Source organism: Ornithorhynchus anatinus, chromosome 19, assembly GCF_004115215.2.
Source record: "Ornithorhynchus anatinus isolate Pmale09 chromosome 19, mOrnAna1.pri.v4, whole genome shotgun sequence".
Classification (NCBI taxonomy): Eukaryota; Metazoa; Chordata; class Mammalia; order Monotremata; family Ornithorhynchidae; genus Ornithorhynchus; species Ornithorhynchus anatinus.
In genome coordinates, this window is record NC_041746.1 from 22,572,896 (window position 1) to 22,584,810 (window position 11,915).

The window sequence follows — 11,915 nt, forward strand, 5'->3', positions numbered from 1 at the left end:
GATTTACTTTTTTCCCCATTTTTCTTGTCTTCCACAGGCCTCCAAAAATTTCCCCTATATGGCAAACATTTTCCTTCTTTACAGACAAAGCGAAATTACGTCAGTTCACCCGGTTTCTCAATGCTTCAGGGCAAAGCATGGAATAAAAACTAAGTAAAATCCAAAGTCAAGTTCAGTACTCACTACTCCATGTAAGCCTTCTCTGAGGTTTTTTGTGTTTTGTTTTTTTAACAGTATCTAAGTGCTTACTATGTGCCAGGCACTGTTCTAAGCGCTGGGGTGGATACAAAGTATTCAGGTTGGACACAGTCCACTGTACCACAAGGGGATCACCATCTTAATCCCCATTTTTCAGAGGAGATAACGGAGGCACGGAGAAGTGAACTGACTTGCCCTCGTTGTGGGTGGGGAGCGAGTCTGTTAATTGTTATGCTGTACTCTCCTAAGCGCATAGTACAGTGCTCTGCACACAGTAATCGCTCAAGAAATACGGACTGACAGAGCACACAAGTGGCAGAGCAGGGATTAGAACCCAGGACTGACTCCTAGGCCCGCTTTCTACCCATGGTGTGGTGTGATCTCCCCACTACCTATATCACTGTCATTTAAGAAATCTAATATTGGCCCCGTCTATTGTGAATCAGTGAGCTGCTCGCATGAACCAGGATACATCATCTAACTTAAAACTCATTGATGGAAGCATTTAAATGGCTTTTCAAAAAAAATTCCCATCTTGACCTCAGAATACTATTAAGCTTTAGGAACTGGTTCAGAGAAAAAGGCCAACCACACAGAACTGTAACAGAATTTTTAAAAGCTAGCCAATTTAAATTCCTCTCAGCAGCATATAAAGGAAACCTAAGTAAGATATGTTACTTTTCAAAACTCCCCGTCGCAAAACTAAATCTTTGATTTTGATACAGATCGCCACTTTCGGGAGCCAGTAACAATTCCTAAAGATTTAGCCAAATTGAAAAAAGCATACTGACAAACTTTCTCCATCACTGAGAAAAAGGAAAATGTGACCAAGACAAGAAATCTAAAAATAAAAATATAAAACAAGTCAATTTAGAAGCAAAGATCTCTAGAGGCCAATCTCTCTACATCAGACTTCCTATAGAGGAAGCCCTCTTAGTTTTACCAGTAATTTTTCCTACCCTGAGTTTGAAAACAAAAGCCTCATTTAAATTTTATAAAAATTTGTCCTAAAACAAACTGGATGGCATGTGGCTAATTTTTACTTTTTTTTCCTAAAATCACCTTAGAATTAAAATAGATTTAAAACTGTTTGACCTTCTGCCCCTGAAACGTTCACTCCGTCAATGCAATTTCTTGAGTCTTTGGGTGCAGAGCACTGTCCTTAAGCGCTTGGGAGAAGAGAGTTGGTAAACCTGTTCCAGATATTTGGTTGTAAACAAGCACCTCATATGCTAGGGCAGAAAATGGTTGCAGACTGATGCTTGATGTAAACTATGCTCAAACTCATCTCGCGGTAGATTGGGCACTTCTATAAGCAAAGGCTAACAACTACAGTAAAGTTAACTTCCCTGGGCCTCGGTTCTCTCATCTGGGAAATGGAGATTAAGACCGTGAGACCCATGTGGGATAAGGGCTGTGTCCAACCTGATTAACTTGTATCTACCTCAGTGCTAAGAACAGTGGTTGGCACACAGTAAGCCACAATTATTATTATGTTATTGTTAACAAAAGCTCTGCGATCTTTCCCACCAACCAAAGCACAACAACCTTGACGTGTAATAAAGGTGCTCGTTCCTGTCCTGCTCATTCGATTTCTAATGATGAGTACGTAACTAGATAAAAGAAAAAAAGAACATGGAGATTTTGGACGGTAGACAATTTCCCCTTAAAATAGACAGTTAACGGGACTTCATCATGAGTCGAACTTGTGGACTAAGAACCCTTAACAGTTAAGAATGTAGTTCCACATTTTGAGCTTTAATAAAGAACAAGGACCAAAGCGAGCACTTTCTCCAGGCTTTGGCGTGACTGCTACCCAAGGCAGAAATCCAAAACCTTCTTGTGTGAAATCTGCAACCCCTTGGACCTCGCAAGGCACAACTCCTCCCCAACAGAGAACTCCATTAATTTATCAAGCGCATTTACTGGGCGCTTACTGCGGGCAGAGCACCGTACTAAGCAGCTGGGAGAGACCGATACAACGGAGCCGGTAGGCACGTCCGCTGCCCACAAAAAACTGAAAGGGTGTTAGTCCCCTCAGTTGCTGGCCAGAGAAAGAACTAAAGGGTCAGGACAACATAACAGGGCTCCCTCTTCAATAACCACCCGTTTGGGGGTAACAAGACCTCGCTTGGGAGCAACTACATAAGGCAAGAAAGGACGCCTCGAGGCTCGGCCTCGAGGCAAGACCTAGCCGAGTTTCCTTTTTCTGTTCCCCCCAAATCCCAACTTTACCAGTTTTCATGCTCTATTGCAAGAGCAGGAGACTTCGACATTAGATAGGCAAAAAGGAAAGAGGACCCTTGCAATCCACGGTTTATAATCATCATCATCATCACAACGATACCTGTTAAATGCTTTCTATGTGTCGAGTAGAGTACTTGAGCCCTGGGGTAGGTGCTTGGCACACAGTAAGCGCTCAATAAATAGGATTGAATGAATGAATGAGATAAATCATATGGAGCACAATCCCGGTTCCTCATCAGGCTCACGGTCAAAGTAGGAGGGCAAAGGCAGATAGTGAACCTCCATTTTATAGATGAGGAAACTGAGGCACAGACAAGTTAAGTGACTCTCCCAAGGCCACCCAGCAGGCCAGAGCAAGCAGGGATTAGAACCCAGATCCTCCGACTCCCAGGCCCACGTTCTTTCCACTAAATCACTCTGCATCACACTGATTCTTTACAGATATTATCAAGAGAATTCCCAGATTTCTAATCTCAAATGACACTAAAAGATTATCTAGTCTCCTACACATTCGCAGTGACAAATACATTTCCTACAATGTTTCAATAAGCCAGTCACCTTTTCTTTCAGGGTGGCCCCCTAATTTATTCCAAGAATAAATAACCAACGAGCAAAACGTTTCCAAAATTCACTAAATCACTTCATGTGCCATTAAATTTCACCAGCAGCCACAGGCTAAATAATTTAGCTACCTGAAAATCTTCAAGAATACCTAATCATGTGATTTCTGACACAATTTGGGGCTACGGGCTTCAAGCAGTAAGCATTATCAGCAATTCCCTTAATCTCTCCACATCTCTGCCTGAGTTTGGATTAGAAAAAGCTGTAAGAACACAACCAGAAGTCAACCTCGTAATTTATCATTTCCCGACCAAATGATAGTTCTTCTAGTAAACTGAAGACAATAAAGATTTTCCTGGAAAGAAAAAAAAATGCCTGGAAATTTCTCATTTACTACATCAAATATCTTTTTTAGTCATCTGTACCTAATACTTGATTCCCCTGGGGCGGGGGAAAAAATAAAAAAGAGAGACCCGAATACCTCGATGTGAATTCTCCTTTAAAAATGTTAAAACAATCGGATACTCCTGGATAGAATCAAGTTACTTTTCCAAATTTACATAAGAATACCTACACTTTATCTGATTTGCATAACCCTGGAGTGGAGTCAAGGAAACAGCCTCCTCTTAGAGATCCGCTTTTACTTCCAGGAATGAAGTGTAATTATCATTTTTCATCTTTGTGACTGACAACTTTAAATCGAGGTTATTTCCATGTACAGTCACAAATGTGTGGGGCGGGGGAGAAAGGTGACAAAAAAATATTAACTTACCAAGTAATTGGTCCAGTGGCAGAAAGTGAAGTGAAATGAATATAGTTTTGTTGTTGGTTTTTAAAAAAAAAGTTCTAGATTTAAAAAAAAACAAAATAAAACCTTTGAGATGTTCCCAAAAGCTCATCCGACTTTATTAGCTTTTGTAACTTTATTACTTGAATCGCTGGTCAGAGAAGAGACTACAACAACCAACTTGTTTTAGACAAGCAAAAAATTGTCACTTGTTGGTAAAAGCTTTTGAGATTACCAAAAGAAAAAAAAAGGGTGCCAGCCCTCCAGCAAATTGTTGAAAATCATTCGATAAAAACAGGCATGCAGAGTTTCTATTATGTTTGTCGGCCAGACTTTTCTGGAAGATTTCTAACTATCACGTCTCTCATTTGAGGTTGGAAACTTTCCTTCGGGTCTTCATCTTCACCTCACCTTTGATTTTCAGGATGCTTCCTGAAATGCTGTGGATCAGAATTCTTTGTTCTTTAGCAAGATTTGTGGAGGGTGAATTATTAAACCTTTTGAAAAGGAGGAACTTCTCGACTCTCTTACTAAAAAGCTCAGAGTTGTCATGATTTAATAATCATAAATTATAATAATTACGGTGTTATGAAATTGCTATATTGTTTAGTCATTTTTTTCCCCCACATGCCACTTCACAACACTAATTGCAGGCAATCCCTAAATTCCAAAATCAGCCCTTTTCGTTCTAATCATTTAAAAGACTTACTGAAAACCAAGTCTTTGTTTCAGATGAATCAGAGGAATAATCTTGAATTAAAGTACAAAGTGTCTCAATTCATCTCCCGTTTTACTAGTCCCACTCTCAACATAGGCCACTTCGTAACTGGGGCAAGAAGGTAAGACTAACAGGCCCAGATTTATTTGAAAATCATATTAAAATTCAAGCCTAACATTCTTCATTGACACCACCAATGAACAGATAGAAAACTGCCCAAACGGAAGCTATGCCAAAGACAAAATGTCATATCGCTAGTAATAGAGAATGAAGAAACTGAGTCCATTAATCATCTGCTTTCATTAAAATCCTGATTGCCAAGTGGCCCAAAAATGTTTCACGCTTGCCTGGAATCTCGCAACTGTTTAAATGACTTTTCAGAATTTTATTTCTGAATTTGACATTTTTTTCCTTAGATCTCCAGGTTCATTTTCAAAACAAAAAACCTCTGCAAAAGAAAAACCTGAAAAATTATCTTATGTATAAATGAACCTTAGATGGAAAAGAAATTTCTAATTTATCCACGAATCCTACACACTGGAGCTCTTCCCTCTACTTCAAATCCGTCAAAGGCAGGTGGAAAAAATTTCATTCAACTTTGGAGAGATGGTGCGTGGTGAGAAAGGGCCACAGTAACTGTCTTCATAATTTGAAATGACTCCACAGACCCAAATCATTTTATGTTCAGAAATATCAGATAAACTTCTTAATCTCTCACTTTCCGCAGAGAACTTTCTCTGGACCCTTCCTTTTATTGCAAATGAACAACTAACACTTCAGGCCTCAAATGAGGTTGAGATTTTGACCAAGTTATAAAAATAAATATTCTGGCTCAAAGTGCATGGTGCTGGTTTTGGGGGGGGATGTAAGGCTTTTTGCAAATGATGAAACAAAGAACTTAGATATAAGTCCAGTAATTAATATTAACAATAGCAGGGGAATCTTTTCAAAACCCTCAATGGCTCCATAAAAAGAACTACCTTGAAATACTTTAATACTACAGTTGATGCTCTGAAGGAAATTGTTTAATTGGCTAAGAACAAACATATTAAAAGAAAATAATAGAGAAGCTAGGGAGCTCAAAAGCTTTCAAGATGTATTTGAAAGTTAAAGGCTAAATGACAAGAACCAGAGGATGGTATTTAAGCCATCCAGTTTTGCTGTCCAAATCAAACACTAATTGTGAACGATAAAATGCTATTTTAAATTCTTTCACCAAAAGCACGGACAAATTTTCCCGTTTCTATAACCATCACCCTCCCATCCTTTTTTAAAAAACAATATGCAAAGCCTAACTGCCCTCAATTATGCCTATAAAAGGAACCTGCTCTGCGTATTGTGCTCCTTTTCAAATGCTATAATATTCTTGGCGTTTCCACATTCCATTAGAAGAGCTCAAAAAAAAAAAAAACCCAAAAAACTGGAATTTGCCATCGACTTCTCTGACCTCAAATTTCATATTCACTTGTTCAAAATGAGCATAAAATAGGCTTTAAGGCAGGATTTTTAACATTCATGTAAGCAAATAAACAAGCCTGTTCAAAACCATACTGGATGACATCCTAAAACAAGTTCTCTCAATCTGGGTGACGGGCAATGCCATTATGACTCCAGATCCTGTAAAAACTGCCCAGCCTGAAGTGTGACCTTTCCCCCCTCAACATGTACATAATTCAGGCCTAACTATGGAACATCTGCAATTATTAGAATTACTCTATTTGCCTAATCCGACTCGTTTCCTCGGATGAAGTAGCAAGACCTGGGCCAAGGGGAACGTTACTCGTCCACACACGTTCGCCCGCCGCTAACCACCGTCCGACACGTGGATTTTAGGCATCCCTATGCGTTCCTTGTCCTCTGAGCACATCAAAATGCCAAGAAAACCAAGATGGTCCTCTTTAAAGCTTGCAGAATAGTCAGCTCTAGAGCTGGCCTTTTTCAAAGGCCGTCCTAGCATCGAGCGCGTGCTGCTCTCCTAGAACGTGGACACTAGAAGGAGTTCCTGAGGAAGCTTGCCATTCACGGAAAACTCACATCGCAGTTTCTACACCTCGCCCAATCTCACGCACGACCAGTTCGTGCACCTCCACCCATCTCGCACACGGCCACTTCTTCCTCCGTCGCCTCACGTTCTATCCGGAGACAGGCGCTTTGGCCGAACATCGTTCTCTTGGCATTTCAATTCCCATCTGATCCTCAAAACCCTAGTTTTTCCCAATCAAAATCCCCTCCCTCCTCCTGCTTTTCGGTCCCTTTGTGGGGAAAAAAATAAATACCTCGATAATCAGGCACAAAACTGCCTAGTGAAGAGTACCCACTATATGGGAAAGAGACTGTACTAGGTACTCCATACGGGCAGGGGTGGCGTTTACCATTCCTGTTGAACTTTCCCAAGTGTTTAGTACAGGGCTCTGCGCACAGTAAGCACTCAATATTACAGATTGATTTAGAACAAGGAAGACTTCAGTGAATTAAATGTTCAGGTCAAACTGGCATTCTACCTGAAAAGGTTTTCCGTGCCAGATGAATGTGAATTTCATGAAATTCAAAAAACCAGAAACTTCTGAGCAGTGGATTTTTCTGGGGTAATGGCACCGTTAACTGCAAACCGCTTTACAAATCTGAAAGGTGCCAGTAACGTTATGGTGAAGAATCTGTGAAACAAAATTTCCCATCTGACGAACCTACTTACGGGTATTCGATCACGGAGGTATCACTTATCCTAACTTTGTCCCTTCCTCACTTCTCCTTGTAACCTCTTTCGGTCATTTCCCCGCAAGGGGTTGGATGAACCGAGCGGGCCCTGAAGGCCTAGCAAACAAACCATTAGAGGAAATAAATACTCTTCTTAGTCCCCATAAATTTCACCCCAGGGACCGGGATTTCCACCACTAACCCAAATTGGCCCCGCTCATCATTCATCCCTATAGGCGGGAATCGGTATCTGACCTAGACCCAAGAGAGCGGCTAGCGCAAGAGGGTCTTCTTGGCCATCACCGGCCCAACCCCTTGAGCGGCGGGGCCGATCCGCTCCGAACCAGCTGAAACCTCGGAACGGTTTCCCAAAAGTAGCGTCTCGAACCCACCGTAACTGGATCTAAAAGTCAAAGGGGCCTCGTGTAACCATTTGCCCGCACCCGCTTAAGACGCAAATCGGCGGAAACGGAAAGATCAGCAGGAGCATCCCGTGAAACGTTTTCATCGCACCACCGCCCTACCTGCTCCCAACCGGCGCTTCACCCCATGATGCAGACGTGAAACCTGGAACCTCCGAGCCGAATCTAAAACGGACTTTTAATTCGTGGCTGAGTGAAAGAGCCCGGGCTTGGGAGTCAGAGGTCATGGGTTCTAATCCCACTTCCACCACCGATCTTTAGGCAAGTCATTTCCCTGGACCTCAGTGACCTCTTCTGTAAATTGGGGATGAAGACTGTGAGCGCCGTGTGGGACAACCTAGTGGCCTCGTATCTCCCCCAGCGCTTAGGACGGTGCTTGGTACACAGGAAGCGCCTAACCGATACCATCAATCAGCGCTTAGAACAGTGTTAGGCACAGAGTAAACACTTAAATGCCATCATTAATTAATTCCCCTCCAAAAAGGCCACCGTCGAGCTCTCGGAGGCGGGCACGACAGAGTTCTCGGTCAAATCCTTCTCAACCAAAGGTCGGGAGGGTGAGGGGCCACGGCTTCAGATGTAAACCCCAAGACGCTCCATGGCGGGAAACCGGCCCTCCACCGGCCGAGAATCCGCCCAAGCTCCCTCCCAGTGCCAGGCACGGATGCCCAGTGGCATCCGAGTGGGGCATCCCACCTGGGCGCGCCCCCGCCACCGTCCGCCACCCCGCTCTGAACCCCGCCGGGGCCCTGGCTGGGAAGAGGAAGCGCCTTTATCGCAGGGTGCAGCGTCTCACTCTGCCTTCCCTGGGGGGAGATGCTCGGCGTGGCTCAGCGGGAAGAGCCCGGGTTTGGGAGTCAGAGGATTTGGGTTCTAATCCCGCCTCAGCCACTTGTCAGCTGTGTAACTTTGTGCAAGTCACTTCACTTCTCTCTCCCTCCGTTGGCTCATCTGTAAAGTTCGGTGCTCGGCACATAGTAAGCGCTCCATAAATACGACTGAATGAAAATGGGGATTAAGACCGTGCGCCCCGCGTGGGACAGCCTGATTACCTTATATCCCTCCCAGCGCTTACAACGACGCTTTGCACATAGTAAGCGCTCAACAAGTGCCATCAATTAATGAATTCGCCCCCCAAAAAGGCCACCGTCGAGCTCTCGGAGGCGGGCACGACAAATTTCTCGGTCAGATTACGCGCGTCATTATCATTATTATTGTCCGCTGGGTGCCCTCGGGCCGGTCGCTTCACTTCCCTGGGCCTCAGTTCCCTCGTCTGTAAAATGGGGGGCTGAATCTGTGAGCCCCACGTGGGCACGGGGACTGGGTCCAACCTAATATACCGTACCTCCCCGAGCGCTTAGCGCATAGTAAGGGCTTAAACACCGCAATTATGATTATGCCCCCGGGGGGGGGCTATTGGGGCGAGGAGAGGGGGGCTGGCGCCGACCCCGTCGCCCTCTCCTGCTCTCCGGGGCGCTTAGCGCAGGGTGGGCGCCGCAGAAATCCGCCCGAACCGACGGATGGGAGCGAAGGAGCCGCGGCGGCGGCGGCGGCGGCGGCTCCCGCCCGCCTCGGGGGCGCGCGCGGGCGCGCTCTCGCCGTCGGGGGCGCGCCCCGGTCCCTCCCCCGCGGTCCCACGTTCATGACGTTTCCCAGCACTCTACTAGACGCCCCCAAAGCGCGGTTTCGGGAGGTGTCGTCGTCGTCCCCCCCTGCGGCGACCGGCCCTTTTCCCGCCCGCCGGGGGCCGGCCCGGGGTTTTGTGGGGTTTTTTTTTTTTTCCCTTCCCTTCCCTTCGCAGCGGGCCGGGTGGATGCAGCCTCTCCGAAATTGCGGGAAATTCAATTTTCACCCGACACGGGGGGAGAGGGGGGAGGAAAAAAAAAGTTTTTTTAATTGTGGTTTTTGGGTCCCCCTCCCCTTTTGTTTTTTTGGGGGGGCGGGGGCGCTCACCAGGTTCTGGTAGGTGCGGGGATGGTCCTTGCCCGTCCAGTCCGTGCGGCGGGGCAGCAGCTGCGGGGGAGAGAGGGACAAGGTGGGGGGACGGGGGGACCCCCCCCCCCCAAAATCAGGACCGAGGTCATCACCGTCATCCTCCCGACCCCCCGGTTTCTTCGCGCCCCCCCCTTCCTCACCTCCTTCTCGGCCACCTCCCGGATCAGCACCTGCAAAGGCAAGGAGGGTGGGCAAAATCCAAATCCCCCCCCTTCCATCTTCACCGCCCCCCCCCATCTTCACCCCCGCCCCCCCGTCTTCATCCTCCCCCCTCCCCCCCCATCTCCGGGTCTTACCTGAGCCGCCTGCTGACAGGGACCGTCCTCCAGGAACCGCGCGATGAGGAAGTACAGCTCTGGCCGGGGGTTGGGGGGAGGAAAAGGAGACAGACATGACACAGGACGTCGGGCCGAGGACATCCCCCCCCCCCCGCCCCGCCATCCCACACAGCCCGCCCCCGGGGTGGGGAGAGGGACCCCCGGAGGGGCCGGGGGCGGCCGCCCTTACCGGCCCGCAGCTCCGTCAGGCCTTTCCTGTCGCAGGCCATGTCGGCGCGGGGAGGCCGGGCCGGGGCCGCCCCGGGCCTGGGGGCGGTGGGCGGCGGCGCCCGCGGCCTGGGCTCCACCATCGGATTCGGCCGCCCGCTCGGCAGCGGCGGCGGAAAAAGAAGGAGGAGGAAAAGGAGAAGGAGGCGCCAACAACAACTCCCAGGCAGGACCGGCAGCAGCGGCGGCAACGGCCCCCCTCCTCCTCCTCCTCCTCCTCTCCCCTCCCTCCGCCTGCGCCGCCGCCGCCGCCCGATCCCTCCGCCGGAGAAAAGAGTCCCCCCACAACCGCCCGCTTTCCCCGGCCGTCGCTGCCCGCCGGTGCCCGGGGGAGGGGGGGAGGGGCCCGGAGGGGCGGGAGGGAGGGAGGGGGACCGATTTGGGGGTCCCGGACGGGGGGGATCCGGGGCTGGAGGGGTCCCGGCGGAGGGATCTGACGCACGCGGTGATACGGCGGCGGCCCCGAGGCGCGCGGCCTCGTCTCCATTGAGAGGCCTCGGAGGGGCAAGGCGGGACGGGGCAAGAAAAGGGGGCAACTGAGGGGGTCTCGCACCCCCCGCCGGGGAGCCATGGCGGCGGGCAGGAGGCGCTAGGCCTCGGCTCCTTTGAGAGGCCTCAATGGCACAGGACAAGACAGGACGGGCCGCCCTGGGGGGCGACTGAGGGGGGTCCCGCCCCCCCATCCCTTGGGCCGTGGCGACGCCAAAGAGGCGCGCGGCCTCGTCTCCACTGAGAGGCCTCGGCGGGACAGAACCCACCGTCCTGGGGGGCGACCGAGGGGGTCCCGCACCCCGAATTCGCACCCCGAGCCGTCGGGCCATGGAGGCGGCCAGGAGGCTCATCTCCATTGAGAGGCCTCCACGGGAGGGGCCGTCCTGGGGGGCAACTGAGGGGGTCCGTTGGGCCGTGGCGGCGGCGAGGAGGCGCCCGGCCTCGTCTCCATCGAGAGGCCTCGTCAGGGCGGGACGGGACGGGACGCTGAGGGGGTCCCGCACTCCGAATTCGCACCCCGATCCGTTGGGCCGTGGCGGCGGCGAGGAGGCGCCCGGCCTCGTTTCCATTGAGAGGCCTGTCAGGGCAAGACGGGACGGGCCGTCCTGGGGGGGGCAACTGAGGGGACTCTGAGGGGATCCCGCACCCCGATCCGTTGGGCCGTGGCGGCGGCGAGGAGGCGCCCGGCCTCGGCTCCGTCGAGAGGCCTCGTCGGGGCAAAACGGGACAGGGCGAGACGTGACGGGATGGGCCGTCCTAGGGGGCCTCTGAGCGGATCCCGCACCCCGATCCGTTGCGCCGTGGTGACGCCGAGGGGGCTGGCTTCCTCATCTCCGTTGAGAGGCCTTGTCAGGGCAAGACGGGACAGGACGAGCCGTCCTGGGGGGCGACTGAGGGCATCCCCCACCCCTGATCCGCACCCCGATCCGTTGTGCCGTGGCGGCGGCGAGGAGCCGCGCGGCCTCATCTCCATCGAGAGGCCCCGTCACGGCAGGATAGGACAGGACGGGCCATCTTGGGCGCCTCTGAGGGGATCCCGCACCCCGCTCCGTTGCGCCGTGGCGACGGCGAGGAGGCGCGCGGCCTCGACGGGGCAAAACGGGACAGGGCGAGACGTGACGGGATGGGCCGTCCTAGGGGGCCTCTGAGGGGATCCCACACCCTGGTCCGTTGCGCCGTGGTGACTCCGAGGAGGCTCGCGGCCTCGTCTCCATTGAGAGGCCTCGTCAGGGCAAGACTGGACAGGACGGGCCATC

At 50.3% G+C, this 11,915-nt stretch overlaps 1 protein-coding gene across 3 annotated transcripts in view; it reads right to left on the reverse strand.

Annotated features, from left to right (window-relative positions):
• Positions 1 to 10,381, reverse strand: part of LOC100079646 (pleckstrin homology domain interacting protein) — a 102,233-nt gene extending 91,852 nt beyond the window's left edge. For all 3 annotated transcript variants that reach the window (XM_029046921.1, XM_029046920.1, XM_029046919.1), the window contains exons 1-4: positions 10,130 to 10,381; positions 9,919 to 9,977; positions 9,763 to 9,792; positions 9,581 to 9,640 (exon numbers count right to left, since the gene is read on the reverse strand). In XM_029046921.1, the coding sequence (XP_028902754.1) occupies positions 9,581 to 9,640; positions 9,763 to 9,792; positions 9,919 to 9,977; positions 10,130 to 10,250 (270 nt within the window). In that variant the 5' untranslated portion in view covers positions 10,251 to 10,381. The remainder of the gene's footprint in view (positions 1 to 9,580; positions 9,641 to 9,762; positions 9,793 to 9,918; positions 9,978 to 10,129) is intronic.
• Positions 10,382 to 11,915: the final 1,534 nt, after the last annotated feature.